The sequence below is a fragment of the Microcebus murinus genome, chromosome 4 (assembly GCF_040939455.1).
Source record: "Microcebus murinus isolate Inina chromosome 4, M.murinus_Inina_mat1.0, whole genome shotgun sequence".
NCBI classification, from domain to species: Eukaryota; Metazoa; Chordata; class Mammalia; order Primates; family Cheirogaleidae; genus Microcebus; species Microcebus murinus.
The window spans coordinates 102602278-102622103 of record NC_134107.1 but is presented as its reverse complement, the minus strand read 5'-3'; the positions used below and the strand labels follow the sequence as shown (position 1 = coordinate 102622103).

General features: G+C 39.2%; 1 protein-coding gene across 1 annotated transcript in view; it reads left to right on the top strand.

Annotated features, from left to right (window-relative positions):
• LOC105864568 (rho GTPase-activating protein 20-like) overlaps positions 1-19826 on the top strand; it is a 57884-nt gene that overhangs the window by 36454 nt on the left and 1604 nt on the right. The window contains exons 10-15 of the mRNA XM_012752544.3: positions 658-1082; positions 2204-2365; positions 6585-6694; positions 17281-17470; positions 18060-18174; positions 19286-19731. Of these exons, the coding sequence (XP_012607998.1) occupies positions 658-1082; positions 2204-2365; positions 6585-6694; positions 17281-17470; positions 18060-18174; positions 19286-19503 (1220 nt within the window). The 3' untranslated portion in view covers positions 19504-19731. The remainder of the gene's footprint in view (positions 1-657; positions 1083-2203; positions 2366-6584; positions 6695-17280; positions 17471-18059; positions 18175-19285; positions 19732-19826) is intronic.

The window sequence follows — 19826 nt, the reverse complement described above, 5'->3', positions numbered from 1 at the left end:
TAGCAAAGGAAAGAAAAAAATTATAGGATATCAGCTTCCTGTCTCTGCTCTCAATAGTAGAGTAGGACATCAGGTAATAAAATATTGTTTATTTCTAAGAAACATTTTAAGAGAGATAAATCCTCTCTTCCTTTCTTTTCTTCTGCCCTTTTCTGTTCATCCTCTTCCTGTTCACCTTAGCCTTCTCTTTCTCCTACTTCCCCTTCCCCTTCATCTTGCCTTCCCATCATCTTTTCTCTATTTTTCTCACTATTTAATTATGATCAAATTCTAACTTTTTTATATGCCTATTCCCATCTTTAAAACGGGAAAATATGTATATTGGTATGCAACACTGTTTTGCTTTAAGTTGTTACAGTCAAAAAGGAAGCCTTTCTTTCACCTTTAAAAACTTACTACCAAAACTCAATTAAACAGACCAATGATGTCCCCAAAATGGATGGGAGAACTCAAATATTTGATTTTTCCTTCATTGAGCTTTTTTCCTTTATAAAATATTATCATGAAATGTAGTTTGAATTCTCAGTAACAAAAGACATCTATAAATATTTTTTTCTCTTTAAGGCATTGTAAGGAACATATTGTAAAATGGAAATTATAGAAATAAGGTGAAAATGAATTAAACTAATTTTGCTAATAACTCCATTCGTTTGTTAGATTCACATCAGAAGACATCTGAAAAGAGAAGATGTCTCATCAATTCGGCCTGTTGTTGGGGTTATAGCACTGACCAGGACAACTCATCTGTGTCACTGCCAACATCTCCTCCGGTGGCAGGACAGCTCCTTGGACTTTCTTTGGAAAATACCTCTGAGAACGACCCCCATGAGGTTGTTGATGCCCCATGTGTCAATACAGGAAAGACAGTTGGCCAGGGAAGCACAAACATGGCCTCTATTTTAAAGTTCACTGAAGACATCCTCAAGCAGCCTGATGTGCAAGATGTTTTAAACAAAAATGACTGTGACTTGGAGCAGTGTACTGAAGAAGGTGCTCAAATAGAACATCCACTTGAGTCCAAACTTTTTGGAGCCTCTCTGAAAAACATTTGTAAAAATGACAATCTGCCGAAACCTATCATGGTAAGGCTTATTTTGTCCTCTAAACCAATGGGAAAGGGGATGTGGGAAGGGAGAGCTCTGGGAGATAGATCTGTCCCCAAATGGAAAAACTATAGACACCCCTGATTACTTGAAAGTGTAAAAATCTGACAGTATTGCAGAATGAAAAGGAAGACATAGTAAGAAGAGATAATGTAGTCTACTGATTACAAGGAAGAGCCACATAAGCCTGCTCAGATAAATTAGAGTTTGTTCTGTAGACAGAGAATCTTCGTCATCTCAGAAATCCTTTCTTGAACTCCACATTGTTCTGAAAGTCTTCTTTTATCACTTTAGTATCAGGACTAGTGAATCTTATATTTAAGTTTTAGAATTGTTTTATTTGTAGTTAAAGTGTTTAAGCATAAAGATACAGTCTCTGGCATTTATTTTTCTTTTGCATATACGATCAGTCAGATCAAAGCCACTGAGTTTACATTATCTGCAATTGATATATTAATCACTTCTAACCTAATTTATTGAGTATCCTCTAAGCACTATGGTATATGCATGGCATTTCATGCTATGTTGTGCACCTATAAGTGCCGGGCACCAGGCCAGCCACTGTTGATTATCCTTCACAACAAATTTCAGAGGTAGTTAATATCATATCATGATCACTTCTTGACAAAATTTTTAAAGCCTCAGAACTTTATTCAAGGTTACAAAGTAAATTTATAGCATAACTAGGTTTCAAACATCCTCCTCTTATACTGCAAGCAGAGGATGTAAAAATACAAAAAAAGCAAAATTAGGAAACCCTTGAAATACTCTGTTAGCAACTTTTAGGCATACAGTGCATTGTGGTGAACTATAGTTTTCTTGGTAGATCACCTGAACTTAATTCTCCTGTCTAACTAAAATTTTGTATCCTTTCACCAAAATCTCCTCAACCCTACCACGCCCTCTACACCTTGGGAACCACCATTCTGCTCTCCTTAAAAATTGACTTTAATCTTTGTAGCCATCCATCCAGCTCCAATCCTTCAGTGCTTCTACACTAGCACATCCTAGCCTATGGCGGCCGAAGAGGGCAAGTACATGTTCCCTTGTTTATATGTGTCAAGTGCCATTTTGGCTTTTTTTCCTTTGCTTTCCCATAGGATATTCTTTTGTTCCTGAATGAAAAAGGTCCTCTGAAGGAAGGTGTCTTCTTTGTACGGGCTGACATGGAATATTGCCGACAACTAAAAGAAAAACTTGATTGTGGAGTACCAGTACAGCTGTACTGTGAAAATGCCTTTGTGCTAGCGTCTATCTTAATGGTAGGAAAAGTTCTTCCTTTATCTACAGCATGTGTAGCTGTCAATCACGATAATTGTTTTTAATCATAAGCATTATTTCTGTCTACAATGACCTATAATAGATTTAGAATTGAAATAGTGTTAAAAAACATTTCACAAATCAACACTGAGCTTTAAAAGCCACCACCGATATCACATATCAGATATGCTTTTTAAATAGTTTTCGTTGCATGCTAATCTCATCTTCGCTTTTAAAACCCCATGTTAAAGATAAATTTAATTGGAATTTAAAATAATCAAAGCACTCACTCTCAGAGATGTTTACCAAAACAAATCTCCCGCTTATGATGATTTCCTCACTGTCTCTCTACCTGCTTAATGAAGGCAAAGTTTTCAAAAACAGTTATTAAACTTTTGAAAATAATTACAGAAGTTTACAATAATAAAATACATTTACCTTACAACTAAAACAAAACTTTGCTGAGATCGCTGAAAATTCCTTTTGTTTACATAATCCTTATGCCACAGCTATTCCTTCCCTAGTCCCCTAACTCCTATTGCTTTAAAAGCTGAGGTGGAAGGAATTCGACATCTAGGTTATCTTTTGCCTTTAACACATTTGGCTTTGTAGTTCTTATGCTTCAACTGTGGTTACTTAAGCCCCATCTACAGTTACAAGGTTATACAATTCTAAAATGTTTTCTACTCCACATTCTTGGAAATGCCCTACAGTTTTGGAAAAGCTAGAGTCAAAACCAGCTTTAATCTGAGCTTTTTGTCCCTGGAAATCGCTTCTGCAGAACTGCCTTAGGCTCTCATCTCCCAAAGGATTGGATTAGATGAGAGCCAGGGGTAGAGACAGGGCCCTAGCCTGCATCTCAGGGCCTAAAGCATAAAAACCAAATGAATAATAACATGATGACAATGAATCTTGCATTCCTCTACTTCAGCTGAGTGGCCAGCAGCTTATATAATCTTACTTAATGACTTTATGTACAATCACATGTTTCTTGGTACATGGTCCATGTCTGCTCTTCAACAAACCCTGCTCAGAATTTTCCAGTTAAATATCACTCAAGAAAATGGGACAGTTTGAGCGAGGGTCGTCTAATCTGTTTTGCACAGGGTTTTTATTTATTCTGCAATTCTGGAATACAATAAATATATACATGGTATAGTACTGAATTATATATGCCAGGACATATATGCATGATGGATCTTTTTTTTTCATATAATTAGTTTTTCTTCCATCTCTTAATTTAAGAAGGTAAAGCCTGTCTCAGAAAACATTTTCTTACTCTGCTAGTCTTCATAGCACTGCACTCCTTAAAATTCTGTGCTAAATTTTTGAGGCCACTGCAAAGAAGCATCATTTTAGAAGAGCTACATTCTGTTTCAAATTACTGAAATAGTATTTTTCTGAAAACAGAAGATAAAAATTGTCCCAATGATTGAAGAGTCTGGTTAATGGGTTCCAAGTATTTGAAGTTTTGTCATATAACTATGTTTTACTTCCGTTTCTTCCAAGTGGTTATAGGAAGGAACGTATTTTTTACCAAAACTTTGTAACCTTCTGTTTGTTTTCTTTTTCTGTTGTTGTTGTTTATTTCTTATTGTCAAGTCTGTTTTGAAATGATACTTAAGATTCCTTGAATTTTTCACTTATGCTGATTTTGCTTACATATAAGTTTAACTCTTCAAAGTGTACTTGGACAAAAATTGCTTGAGACACCATAACCTTGATGCCTCTGACCTTTGAGGAAAAGTTCATATTCAATTCTGTGAAATCTCAACTCAAATGAATTTGGGAGTTCTGCTGATGGCCTAGGCTCTGTTTTGGAGAGGAAGAGACTTTCAGTTAAGTGCTGTGAGTTGGTGACGATAATTCAGAACCACACCTCTCATGTCCTATTCATCTGTGATGGCGGTTGTATTTCATAACTTGTTATTCCAGCAGTGGGAGAGTTCACTGAGTTGTTACTATGTTATTATCTTTCAAGTATAGATTTAAGATTTAATGATGTTTTTCTTCAAGACAAATCAGAAGTTTGTTTTCCACTCAGATTTTTAAAGGAAATATCATATCCGATTTTGAAATAACACATTTTTGCCTCTTCTAAATCTGACTTTTAAAGTGAGTGCAACAGCTAAAGTTAATTTGAAATTGGAAAATTCAATAGCTTTACCCTAGGACAGGTAACTTTTGTAATGATATACCTGATTCACAGCTATGCAGGTACATTTCTACTAGAAGATATGATAGAACAGAGAAAGACGTTGAATCAATCCATCTTCCTTCTTTTTAACTACTCTAAAAGAAACAAAGTATGTATGGTAAGAAAGTGACATGATGAGAAAGAGGTTCTTAAAATTACCTTAGAAACTCATTTATAGTTGATTGGGCTTCTCTTGTCCCTCATTAATATTTGGCCGTATTACACTAGCTGCAGTTTAATGATGACCTCTGCTAAGGATGCTACCTTGTTTGGCATTAATGTGTACAGAAATAAATGGTGAAGGTCTGTTCCTACCCTGGAATCACTCATAAGCAAGTGGGAAAGATGCCCATGTAATCAACTAACTGTAACAATAAGTTATCATAGCTTTCATATTAGTGAAATGAACATGATACATAAGTAACAAGTTGTCTGTTGCCTTTTAAAAATCCAAAGTGAGGTGACACAAGATCAGGAAAATGGGCTCCACATGTACTCTCCATCAAATTGGTACTGACTGATTAAAACTATTGTGCTCAAATGGTGGTAGTGCTCACCAAGGATTGGTGGCGGGGGGAGACCCACATCTTAGGGATGTGGCAAGCATTGTGGAGGGGAAGGGCATACCTCTAACACTTCTTAAGGAAAAACAAAGATATAAAATGTAACCAAAATGTCAAAAAACAAAAAACTTGTATCGGGTGGTGTTCAGGTGTAAGGGGGGATAGGTGTACACTTACATAATAAGTGCGATGTGCACCACCTGGAGGATGGACATGCTTGAAGCTCTGACTCGGTGGGGGCAGGGTTGGCAAGGGCAATATATGTAACCTTAACAATATTTGTACCCCCATAATATGATGAAATAAAAAGAAAAAAAAAGAAACAAAACACAGTGTACAGTAAGTACCTTTTTAATCAAAACACCATATTATACTTGGATCTGAAAGCCTGCTGGTGCTTATTGTTGTTGTTTAACACCAGGGTACCCTGGTGATGCTTCTGTGCTGCTTAATTACCCCAAATACATTATTTTTTTCAGTGTATTAATAGTATGTTATATTGTTTTTGTTAAGTGCTTATGTGTGAATATTTTAAAAATGGAAAAAAATAAAAAGAACATAGATAAAGTTATTGTTTTGGTTTTCCAGCAAAAGTTAAAATCATGCAGTTGTAGACTTTCACATTTTTATGAGCAGGAAGTTGCAAGAAGGTAGCCAACTATAGGTATAATGCTTTGACATGAAATTGAGTTTCCTTTGCCTAATGTTTGCTAAGTGGGAGATCAGAGCAAAAGTTTGGTGTTGCTAATGCCATGACAAAAGCAACACTGAGAGTTGGCCTAGAATCAACTTTCTAGGACTAGGAACAAATTTAATTTACTTTTAAGTTTTTGTAAACAAAAGCAAAACAGCCAGTGCCCTGGGTCATACCCTGTTTGTGTCATGGTTTGGTTTCAGCACACCCAGCCTCACCAGTACTCTCAGCAGAATAGGGTCTCCAAGAAAGGATAATGTACTGTGGACACATTACTTAGTGTATGTTAAGCACGGTGGTGCTGCCCCAAGCCCCCAGATCTCAGCTTGTACCTGGAGCACTTTATTTCCCCAAATATATAACAACCCTTCTATATGGAATACTGGGGAAAATTCTAAGTAGCTCTTGATGCAATTGTATACCAATAGCATTAGAATATAACTTTCTAAGTTTTATTCACTTCTGTCTCCCTAGAACCTCAAGAAGTGCTCAGCACCTATGAATAAGCACTTATACAGTGATTGAATGAATGATTATGAGATTATGAGCCTCACAGATATCTGGGTGCATTTCCTTGAGCTAGCCATTTAAGGGAAGGGGAAAAGAGGACTTAGAATGGTTTACTGCCAGATCCAGAGCTCTGTGTATTTCATGGAAGGGAGGGCTTAACTGAAGTTTTCAACAGCACATATTCTTTCTGGTTTCTCTTACTACATATTCAGCATGAGAATAATGATTTAAAATATTTGTTTTTTCATCTATGTAAGGATTTTCTAAAAGAAATTCCTGGAAGTATTTTGTCATCAGATCTTTATGATGAGTGGGTCGGTATCATGGATAATGGAGAGGATGAAGACAAAATAAATAAAATTCAAAGGTAATTATTCTATTTTGTTATATCTCAAAAACCCTTTCTAAAAACTTTAAAAACTATAAGTTTATCTGTTAAAAATCAAAGTCATATTTATAGCAACGAGTTTAAAAACCTGGGTACCACGCTCACCAGCCGCGAAACCTTGCCCACAGCCGGCACTCATAGTCCCCACGATTGTTTGTGCTGTGCATTGATGATGAATCTGTTTTGCTCTTGTGTGGTGAGGAAAGTTTTAAAGCACTGAAAGCTTGTTTTACTTTACAGGCAGCTTTTACTTGTAATGTAAATCGGAATAGGTAACATATACATATATGTTTTCATTATGTTATTTTTAAATATTCACTATTTTATTTTGATAAACGAAAAATTAGAAAACTCATGTCACGGCTGTCGGGTAAAGTCGTGTGCATGTTCATCTGTGGCTAGCAACTATAGTTGACGCTGATCCTGAAGTGGTTAAAAATAGGTTTATGGTAGTTCGTCATAGTTATTGTGTTCTCCCTCATCCTGTTTACATGGAACACTTGAACACTGTACACCTTCTGTATGTCTGAATTGATAGAAGGTGTAATTCAGTACTTGGCTAGCTAATACTGTAGGCCCAGTGAAAGGGTGACTGTTCCAAAGGACACATTTCACACACAGGCTATTTGGGAGCAACACGGCTGGTTTATTCACCCAGGTGCAGGTGGACTGAGTCTGAGAAGACAGTAGGCACAGAAGGGGGTTTTGTGAGGGTTTATAAATGGGGATAGCTGACCCCCTCCCACCTGCCCTGTTCAGTTCTTTGTTTCTGGGCCAAATTGGCAGGTGAAGAATTGCATCCTACTACGTGCAGTTCACATATGGCAGAGGATGGTAAGCAGAACAGATGTTTGTAGTAAATTCAAACAAACAGGCCGGGCGCGGTGGCTCACGCCTGTAATCCTAGCACTCTGGGAGGCCGAGGCGGGTGGATTGCTCAAGGTCAGGAGTTCAAAACCAGCCTGAACAAGAGCGAGACCCCGTCTCTACTATAAATAGAAAGAAAATTAATTGGCCAACTAATACATACAGAAAAAATTAGCTGGGCATGGTGGCGCATGCCTGTAGTCCCAGCTACTTGGGAGGCTGAGGCAATAGGATCGCTTGAGCTCAGGAGTCTGAGGTTGCTGTGAGCTGGGCTGCCGCCATGGCACTCACTCTAGCCTGGGCAACAAAGTGAGACTCTGTCTCAAAAAAAAAAAAAAAAAAAAAAATTCAAACAAACAACTCCTAGGACCCCTTTGCTCTAGTTGCATCCATCCTTCTGTTCTGGCATCATCCTTATCAGGAGAACTAGGGAGGGATAGCACTTTGGTCTCTATCAGGGAGGGCGGGGAAAGGAATGCTGGCTGCAGCTGTGAGTTAGATCTACTAAGTCTGGTGACTCCCCAGACTGCTGTGGATATTGTTTTACAAGCCTAAGTTTTGCATTAACCACATTCTGTCCTATACATACTTTTCGGGTTCCCACCTGGAACAAACCTCACACCCAGTCTACAGTTTGTGACCTTAATTTTGGTAACCAGATAACTCCTTATATAATTCTTTCAGGAACTCAAGTCATATAGAGAAAATGACCCATTTCTTCTACTCAAGTGATTTAGTTTGGTAGAGTAAGGATAGATAAACCAAGAATTACCATAACAATGCAGTATAATCAATGCTGTAAAAGAGATACCTGGAGAGTACTGTGGGAGCACAGCAGAGAATCTGTTAACTCCTTGAGAAGTGTCAAGGAAAAGGGGGGTTGCAAAGTGTCAGTCTGATTACAGAGTATGCACTGTTTCTACTCATGCGCAGGGCAATTAGTTGGATAACTCGTCACCCCCATGCCTAGATATTTCGCATATTATAATAGACTAGGAAAAAAATGTCCATTAACAAATAGAAATACATTGAGACCTGGAAAAACTCAAGAATCCCCAAATCATTTACTTGCATATACTTGTTTAGTACAGTTATTTTCTCGAGCAACTTTTAAATGTGAATTATTTACATACTGCTCTTGATAGACATCATTTATGCGTGTAACATACTATACCTATGGAATATACCAGAAACTAAACCAGGTGACATAATACTACCTCCACTTTCATTATAGTTTGGTGGAAGCCATTCAGATAGCATCAAAGTTGATGTTTGTTTGCTCTTGTCCAAAACATTATCCATCCATCCAATAAGTTGTTAAAGGGTGTTTTTTGTACAAAGATAATATTATGATTGTCATGCAAATATAAAATAAACACATGTGAAAATATTTTCTTTAAACTGTTAATAAGGGAAACAAGAGGCTGTTGCAGCCATCTTTGTAGATTTGAAATTACCACAACTTTTGTGTTCAATCAAGTTGAGCCAAAAATACTGAAAATGAATTTACAAAAAGATACAAAACTGGCCTTTTCTACCTGGGGAATAGTTCAGATAAATCAGTTGTCTCTCCACCAGCCAGAATTTTCAAGTCTTTAACCACATATTATGTACACTGCTATCAGTTATCTACAACTTACACAATTGTAAAAGAGCCTGTGTAAAAAGGCTTAGGAATCCCATAGTATCCCAGAAGCATTTTGTAGATGCTTCCATTGAATACACCCAGCAATCTTTTGGTCTGTTTCAAAGTTCTTTGTAACTTACCCTTGACTTGCCGCCGTTCCATAGCTCTGCATCCCAGCAGCCGGCGCTGCATGGGGCTGGTTGGAGGGCACACTGCTGGGGCCCCCACGTGCTGGAATGGCACTAGGCCCACCTGCCGCCACCTGCTTCCAGGCCCTGTGAGCTGACCTCCCGCTGTCGAGGCCATGCTTGGTGCTCGGCTGCTTCCTGTCATCCTGTGGCACTGCTTGCATGATCCTGATTGGGTAATTTTTGAATCCCACTGTTGCTGATTGGTGTTAAAGCTTGTTGCTGATTGGATGTTAAAGTTTGATGCTGATTGGATATTAAAGCTTGTAGCTGATTGGATGCTTTTGGAGTCTTACAAAGGGTATAAAAGCAGGAGGAGAACAAAGAAGGGGTCAGAAGATCAGAAGACAAGAAAAGAGCGGAATACTTGCTGGCTGAATAAAGGCTGAACCTGCCTATGGAATAAAGGCTGTTTTTTGACTCTTCATGTGCCATTTGGTTCTTTTCCCGGTCGATAGCTGTAACACTAGCTGTACACTTGCTGCAATATCCTTAAAAAAACTGTACTCGGGGGGTGGAGCAAGATGGCGGACGAATAACACCGCCAGACAGAGTGTCTCTGCAGAAAAGACAGATTCTAGCAGAAATTAGAAAAAAGAAGCAAGAAGACGAGCATACAGCGGACGAGGTCTGGAAGGAGGGGTACCTGAGACCCCGGGAGACTCCACGGGAGGAGGCTGCAGAGGAGAACTGGAGGCTGAGACCACCGGAGCAGCCCGGAGACCAGCGGCAAAGGTAGGTGGATTTGCTGTTTCCCCTCCCCTGCATTTGAGACTGCTGGTGGGCTCCCCAGTGGGTGGACAGACCTGCGGACACCAGCCCAGAGACAGCCGCCAGCAGCCAGCGATGAGCCTGTAGCAGACGTGGCACCAGGTTCCCAACTTCCTCTGGGCACCTCCGTGTGCATAGACCCGAGCGGCGCGGCAGGCGCCATATTGCCTCCTCCTCCCCTCTGCCGACCCGACCCGCGGCTGCCCAGAGAGACAATACAGCCACCAGCCAGAGGCACCTCCAGGGAACAGGACCTTCCCTTTTGGGACCCTACAGCTGACTCAGGGGAACTCAGACTGTGAGCTCCCTACCCGACAACTCTCCCAGGTGCTGCTGGCATGGTGTTCCCAGGAGAACGGTACCGACTCAGAAGCTGAGAGACATAGACCCAGCTTGGGCTCCCTGTGGGTGAATTGGGACCAGAAATCCTCTCCCTGGTGGGGATACAGTTTGAACTCTGGGACCCAGAGGTCGGACGTGCAGACCAGTTCCCCTGCACCGAGGGTTAGCATTGCCTGGGGCACAGAAGGGCTATACGTGAACAGCCTACTGAGGTGTGTGTGCCTCCAGGGGCAGATCAGCATCCTAGAGGGCAACCCTCCTCCCAGGAGGAGGCTGTGTGGCCTCCCAGGTGGCGTTCCTGTGCAGGGAACCTCCCCACCGGCATCACAGTCCGGGGCAGCCTGGTGGCTTGTGGTCTGGCCTGCTGGCAGAGACCCAGTAGTAGCTGTGGAGTTGGGGAGGGTGGAAAGAAGAGAGGCCCGCTCCAGACTGGGGGTCTCACACAGCCCCACCCCCACACCCGGACTTTCTGACTGAGCGGGACCATTCCAGCCCCACCCTGACAGCTTTTCCTGGAAGCAGAGAACAGAACTTTGACCCCTGCTAACTGCCTGAGGGCAGGCTTACCCAACCCAGCTCCGCCCAGAACAAGAGCTGATAACAGGACACAAAACCAACAGCATAGCCTGTTCCTCCAAGCAAACGCCACCTACTGACAGGGACGGCATCTTGCACAGCCTTTCCACGGCATCCACTGACTCAATATACAGGGAGTGGTCCAATCTCACCCACAGACACCAACTAATGCCTGAGAAATTAAACAAGGTGTGTGAATACCCAAACAATAACCTAAAGGAAAGAAACAACAACTGATCGACATGGGAAGAAATCAGCGAAAGAACTCAGGAAATATGAAGAACCAAACGGAAAACACACCCCCAAAGAGGGGCACCAGCCCCCCAGAAACGGACACCAACCAAAATCAGGCAACTAATAAGACAGAAGAGGAATTTCGTATGTGGATCATAAGAACACTCACCGAGCTGCAACAACAACTCAATAACCAACACAAAGAAACCACAAAAAGCCTCCAGAATATGGAAAAAGAAATAGACACAATGAAGAAAAGTGTAACCGAACTCCTGGAAATGAAGAATCAATTCAAGGAACTACAAAATACAGTGGAAAGTCTCAAGAACAGGGTAGATTAAACAGAAGAAAGAATCTCAGAGCTTGAAGATAACACTCTCCAATTAAATAAATCAGTCACAGAAACAGAACAGAGAAACAAGAGAAAAGAGCAAAGCCTACAAGAGCTGTGGGATTATGTGAAGAAACCTAATGTGAGAGTCATAGGCTTACCAGAAGGGGAAGAAGATAACACTCAAGGGTTGGACAAGCTGTTTGAAGATATAATAGAGGAAAATTTCCCAGGCCTTGCTCAAAATCTTGATATACAAGTTCAAGAAGCTCAGAGGACCCCTGGGAGATTCAATGCAAACAGGAAGACGTCACGACATGCAGTCATCAGACTGACCAAAGTATCAACTAAAGAGGCCCTTCTAAGAGCTGTAAGACAAAAGAAGCAAGTAACATACAAGGGGAAGCCAATTCGAATAACATCAGTCTTCTCTAATGAGACTTTACAAGCAAGGAGAGACTGGGGCCCCATTCTCACTCTTTTGAAACAAAACAATGCCCAGCCTAGAATATTATTCCCTGCAAAACTAAGCTTCATATATGAAGGAGAAATAAAGACATTCTCAGACAAGCAAAGGCTCAGAGAATTCACCAAGACAAGACCAGCCCTACAAGAAGTACTTAAAACAGCGTTACGCACAGAACATCATAATAATAACCCACGAATATAAAAACAACCAAAACCCAAAGATATTAAAGGCCAGATATTACAATGGCTCAAGACAGAAATCATAGCAACAACATCCAACCCAACAGAATGATCAGTAATCTACCTTACCTATCAGTTCTCTCAATAAATGTGAATGGCTTAAACTCTCCACTCAAGAGACATAGGCTGGCTGAATGGATAAAAAAATACAGGCCAAGTATATGCTGTCTTCTGGAAACACATCTAACCTGCAAGGATGCATATAGACTAAAAATAAAAGGGTGGAGATCAATATTCCAAGCAAATAGAAGCCAAAAGAAGGCTGGTGTGGCAGTTCTAATTTCAGACGATTTAATTTTTAAACCAACAAAAGTAGTGAAAGACAAAGAGGGTCATTATATAATGGTGAAGGGCACAGTTCAACAAGAAGAGATAACAATTTTAAATATATATGCACCCAACTTAGGTGCACCCAGATTCATAAAGCAAACCTTACTGGAGCTAAGCAAATGGATTAATAGCAACTCCATAATGACCGGAGATTTCAACACCCCACTGACGGCACGAGACAGATCCCCCAAACAGAAAATTAATAAAGAAATAATGGACTTAAACAAAACTCTAGAAAAATTGGGTTTGACTGACATTTACAGAACATTCTACCCCAAATCCACTGAATATACGTTCTTCTCATCAGCTCATGGGACATTCTCTAAGATTGACCATATCCTAGGACACAAAATAAATTTGAAGAAATTTAAAAAAATAGAAATCATACCATGTACCTTCTCAGATCACAGTGGAATAAAACTAGAAATCAACCCTAACAGAAACTCACATTTCTACACAAAAATGTGGAAATTAAACAACCTCCTACTAAATGATTGCTTCATAAATGAAGAAATCAAGATGGAAATTAAAAAATTCTATGAAGAAAACGACAATGGAGAGACAAGTTATCAACTCCTCTGGGACACAGACAGCTAAAGCAATTCAGAGAGGAAAGTTTATCTCCATAAATGCCTATAACCAAAACACAAGAAGATCACAAATAGACAATCTAATGAAACGACTCTAAGAGCTGGAAAAGGAAGAACAGACCAACCCCAAACCCAGCAGAAGTGAAATCAACAAGATCAAATCAGAACTAAACGAAATTGAAAACAGGGAAGCTATTCAGGAGATTAATAAAACAAAAAGTTGGTTCTTTGAAAAAATAAACAAAATTGACACACCATTGGCTAAGCTAACGAAAAGCAGAAAAGAGAAATCTCTAATAAGCTCCATCAGGAACAAAAAAGGAGATATCACAACTGATCCCAAAGAGATACAAGATACAATTTATGAATACTACAAAAATCTTTATGCACACAAACTGGAAAATATGGAGGGAATGGACAAATTTCTAGAAACACACAGCCTCCCTAGGCTCAACCAGGAAGAAATAGATTCCCTGCACAGACCAATCCCAACAGCTGAAATAGAAACAGCAATTAAAAATCTGCCTAAAAAGAAAAGTCCTGGTCCAGATGGCTTCACACCCGAATTTTACCACACTTACAAAGAAGAACTAGTACCTATCTTGCAGAAACCATTCCACAACATCGAGAAGAATGGAAACCTCCCTGACACCTTTTATGAAGCGAATATTACTCTGATACCAAAACCAGGAAAGGATGCAACAAAAAAAGAAAACTACAGACCAATATCCCTAATGAATATAGATGCAAAAATTTTCAACAAAACCTTAGCTAACTGAATCCAGACACTTATAAAAAAAATAATCCACCATGACCAAGTGGGCTTCATCCCAGGGATGCAGGGATGGTTCAACATACGTAAATCTATAAATGCAATTCACCGCATAAACAGAAGCAAAAACAAAGACCACATGATTCTTTCAATAGATGCAGAAAAAGCTTTTGACAAAATTCAACACCCTTTCATGATATGAACACTTAAGAAAATAGGCATAGAAGGGACATACCTAAAAATGATACAAGCCATATATGACAAACCCATAGCCAACATCATACTGAATGGGGAAAAATTGAAATCATTCCCACTTAGAACTGGAACCAGACAAGGCTGCCCACTATCTCCACTTCTGTTCAACATAGTGCTGGAAGTCTTGGCTACAGCAATCAGACAGGAAAATGGAATCAAAGGTATCCAAATAGGGGCAGAAGAGATCAAACTTTCACTGTTTGCTGATGATATGATATTGTATCTAGAAAACCCCAAAGATTCAACCAAGAAACTCCTGGAACTGATCAATGAATTTAGTAAAGTCTCAGGATACAAAATCAATACACAGAAATCAGAGGCATTCATATACGCCAACAACAATCAAATTGAGAACCATATCAAAGACTCAATTCCCTTCACAATAGCAACAAAGAAATTAAAGTACCTTGGAATATACTTAACCAAGGACGTAAAAGACCTCTACAGGGAGAACTATGAAACACTGAGGAAGGAAATAGCAGAGGATGTAAACAGATGGAAATCCATACCATGCTCGTGGATCGGCAGACTCAATATCATCAAAATGTCTATACTACCCAAACTGATCTACAGATTCAATGCAATACCTATTAAAATCCCATCAGCATTCTTCACAGATATAGAAAAAATAATTTTACGCTTCGTATGGAACCAAAGAAGACCCCGAATATCAAGAGCAATTCTAGGTAACAAAAACAAAATGGGAGGCATTAATATGCCAGATATCAAACTATACTACAAAGCTGTAGTAATTAAATCAATATGGTATTGGCACAAAAATAGGAATATTGACCAGTGGAACAGATGTGAGAATCCTGATATAAAACCATCCTCATATAGCCATCTAATCTTTGACAAAGCAGACAAAAAACATACGCTGGGGAAAAGAATCCCTTTTTAATAAATGGTGCTGGGAAAACTGGATAGCCACCTGTAGAAGGCTAAAACAGGACCCACACCTTTCACCTCTCACAAAAACCAACTCACGCTGGATAACAGACTTAAACCTAAGGTATGAAACTATTAGAACTCTAGAGGAAAAAGTTGGAAACACTCTCCTAGACATTGGCCTGGGCAAAGAGTTTATGAAGAAGTCCCCAAAGGCAATCACAGCAGCAACAAAAATAAATAAATGGGACATGATCAAACTACAAAGCTTCTGCACAGCCAAAGAAATAGTCATGAAAATAAACAGACAACCTACAGAATGGGAGAAAATTTTTGCATCCTATGCATCCAATAAGGGACTGAAAACTAGAATATACTTAGAACTCACGAAAATCAGGAAGAAAAAATCAAAAGACCCCATTAAAAAGTGGGCAAAGGACTTGAACAGAAACTTTTCTAAAGAAGACAGAAGAATGGCCAACAAACATATGAAGAAATGCTCAACATCTCTAATCATCAGGGAAATGCAAATCAAAACCACAATGAGATATCACTTAACCCCAGTGAGAATGGCCTTTATCAAAAAATCTCTAAACAATAAATGCTGGCGTGGTTGCGGAGAGAGAGGAACACTCCTACACTTCTGGTGGGACTGCAAACTAGTTCAACCTCTGTCAAAAGCAATATGGAGATACCTTAAAGCGATACAAGTGAATCTACCATTTGATCCAGCAATCCCATTGCTGGGCTTCTACCCAAATGATCCAATGACACTCTACAAAAAAGACACCTGCACTCGAATGTTTATAGCAGCACAATTCATAATTGCAAGGCTGTGGAAACAGCCCAAGTGCCCATCAATCCAAGAATGGATTAATAAAATGTGGTATATGTATACCATGGAGTACTATTCAGCTCTAAGAAACAACGGTGATATAGCACATCTTATATTTTCCTGGTTAGAGCTGGAACCCATACTACTAAGTGAAGTATCCCAAGAATGGAAAAACAAGCACCAGATATATTCTCCAGCAAACTGGTATTAACTGAGTAGCACCTAAGTGGACACATAGGTACTACAGTAATAGGGAATTTTGCAGGGGGGAGGGGGGCGGGTATAAACATACATAATGAGTGAGATGTGCACCATCTGGGGGATGGTCATGATGGAGACTCAGACTTGTGGGGGGAGGGGGGAAATTGGCATTTATTGAAACCTTAAAATCTATACCCCCATAATATGCCGAAATAAAAGAAAAAAGAAAAAAAGAACTGTACTCACTGTCAGTCTATTATAGTGAAGAAAATCTTTTGTGCTATTTGTGCAAAAAGAGTAACACTACCTTGTTATCACCAGGGTGCAGATTCTTATACAAAACAGCAACAATCATGAATATCAGCTTAAATATGTTTTCTGGATGGTAGTAATAATTTTTGGTGAATAATCATTAAAAGAATCCCTTATCAATTACCAAATAAGAACAGTAGAAAACATACTACTATAAGTTTGACCTATATGTGTAAGTGATACTAATGAGGTGAGATTTGGGACAAAATCAACCTTAGGAGATGGAGGAGCAGAGCATAAACTCTCAGAATGGTCCTGGAAGTCTTCATAGCTGAGGTTTGGGTTCTCACCAAGAGACAACATTCCTGAGTTGCTACATGGAAATAAAGGAGAACTTTATGATTGAATGGCTGTTTAATTTTATCAGAAAGGTTTTTGTGGGTTTTGGTTGAGATTATTCTGCATTGTTATAGGATTTGCCTAAGTTTAAACACATTCTACTAGTTTCAGGGAAATATTTCAGAAAGGTTTTTATTTTTTAATGGTACTTTTTCTGCATTCTTTCACATTTTCATTGGATTGTGAAGACAGTGTAGAAATATACAAAAAAATAAACTCCAAGTGCTTATTTTCTCCTCTTCAAGCGTCCTCACTTTGCTCAGTACAGGTTAAGTGAAGGTTGTGTATCTGAGTTGGGTTATTGATTTGCCCTCTTCTTTGTGCAAAGTTAGAGTGTGCCTCTCTTTATAAATTTTTAAAACAATATCTTGTGTAAAAAGTGCATTTTTCTGTCTTTAGGCTCTTAGAGAAGCTTCCAAGAGCAAATGTTGTGCTCTTAAACTATCTATTTGCCTTACTGTACAATATTGAAAAAAATTCTGCATTGAATCAGATGGATTCATCGAACTTGGCAGCATGTGTGGCTCCCACCATGCTTTGGCCTGCTACTTCCTGCGGCCCAGAACCAGAAAATGAATTCACAAGCAAGGTAATGAATGTTTTCTTGTCTGCCCTAGAGAACTGCATCACCATTTTGAAAATGAAATTTGAGGTGTTACTTCTGATAGACAACTTCTTAAATAGCTTAAATACACTTGTAAATTAGAGTTTACTAACTATGGGGTGTTTTATTCTATCCTGGTAGACTATATAAAAGTCATTTGCCAACAAGAAAAATGATAACAATTGATTTACTTCTCTTTTCACTTTATAAAGGATAAACACTATGATTAACTTAACCCACAGAGTGATAAGATAGCAACTGATAGGATTCTAAAATTTAGATGAGGCAAAACAAACAAAAAGGATGCTGGAGTTAGGCAAGCCAAGGTGCAGTTCTCAGCCCCACCACTTGCCTGATGCATAATCTTGGGCAAATTCAGTGACACTGACCCACAGTGTCCTCATCTAAAAATGTGGAAGTGGTAATAATACAGTAGTTACTTAAAAACTTCACTCCTGTAGTGCCTGGCAGTTAATGGCGTGTTTGAAGATATCATATATATTCAGATATGAAATGGGGTTTATAGATATGTTATATGAGAGCCAGCACTTCATGTTTGTCTATCTTTGTATAGGTTACGCTGCTCTTTCAATTTATGCTAGAGAAATGCCAAAGAGTATTTGGAGGAGAAGTCACGTCCCTTTATGGAGAATCTTCAGGGACACATAGCACTAGAAGTAATGCCTCAGGTATTGCCAATAATTGGATTGTTTTTTGTGAAAAATAGATACATGTTTGTGAAGATGTTGTGGCAACGGTTTTCCTGGAGCCCCTGTCATCTGAGGTGAAGGGAGCCTCTGTCCTGGGTCAGTGGGGCCCAAGGCTTCTGATCCTTTCCTAAAAGGCCTGCTAATAGGCCAGGGCATGATCATATTGTGGCAGGGCTAAGAAATGTATATAATGAGGTCACAGCTTTCAAGAAGTTATTAGTGGCAGCATGCTTTTGTATGCTGTTTAAACCTTTTTTTTAAATAACACTTTATGAGGATCCCTAATATATGCAGTAGGATGTGTTATGGTTGAAACTGGAATAAAAAGCCCAGAGGTAGTAGAGGCAGGCCTGTTTTTCTTTTCTTTCTTTCCCTCCTCTTACTAGTCCCTGAGATACTTTTCAGAATACTAAGGTGCTATGAGAATGTTTGAAAACAACTCACATCATTTGGGGTAGGGAGATGCTGAATTCAAAGACAAACAGCCTTCTATAATATGAATTCCTGTACGACCAGTTAATAGTTGTGTTTTCTTGGGCCAATTATTCTATGCCACTGAAAATGAATATCTTCATTGATGAAATGTGGATAAAAATTTCTTTGTGGCTATTATAAATATTAAATAAGATAATGTGTATTAAATAACATTTTAAAAGAGAAATTTGATAAGGTTATTGAATGGTTTCCCCAAGACTAGGTTAATTATGTATAACAACCAGCAATCCATGTTAGAAGGCAGAGTCGTTTTCAGAATCTAGGTATATCTGATATTACTTCCTTCATATTTTTCACCATTTCTTGGCCTTATGACATATTCATTACTTTGAAAAATCTTCCTTAAGGAAAGCCCATTCATCAGGACCTGAGATAAAGCTAGTATACCCCAACAGGTGTTTCTTCCTTTATTCTGTACTAACATTTTGCAAGATGGTAAAAGATCCTTTCTTTCTTCAGAGAGTATTCAAGAAAGGAATTTAAATGCTCTACATGAAAAGACAATTAAAATAAGCACCATAAATGGTTTCTAAGGCAGCATTGGGCTCTATTTGTGCTCAGTTTAAGTGTTAATCATGGTTTGATTTTCTGACAGATATATCTCACTTTGAACTGAGTGACTCCTCCTCAGTAGAGAGCCTGGAGTGTGAGCTAAATGAGGATGTTTATGCTCCATTTCCTGATGTGGCAAAAGACCTTGATCACTGGAAGACAAGAGTACAGTCTATGTTAATGGACATTGAGAATCTTGAGCCAGCTGAGGTGGCATACCTTTTATCACTCAATGACTTCCTCTTGGAGCATACTGAATAGGAAGTTGCTCAGATGGATGGGCCTCTTAAAGCCACACCACATTTTCATTCTCACAAATATTTTTGAGCTTGAGAACACAGGTGTTATTATTATCTCCATTTTATGGCATGGAGACTAAGGCTCAGAGAGTTAAAGTCACTTATCCAAAGACACTTAAAAAGTGAATGGCAGAATGAAGGATCTCAGGCTGGTGTTCTGACTCTGGACCTGCGCTCTCTTGAGGACAAGGTAGTGCTCAAGGTGGAGGGATGGGACTCTTCCCATGGACCTTCTGCTTCTCCATCTTTATTTTCTTCTCCCTCTTCCATCCTCTCCTACTGTCC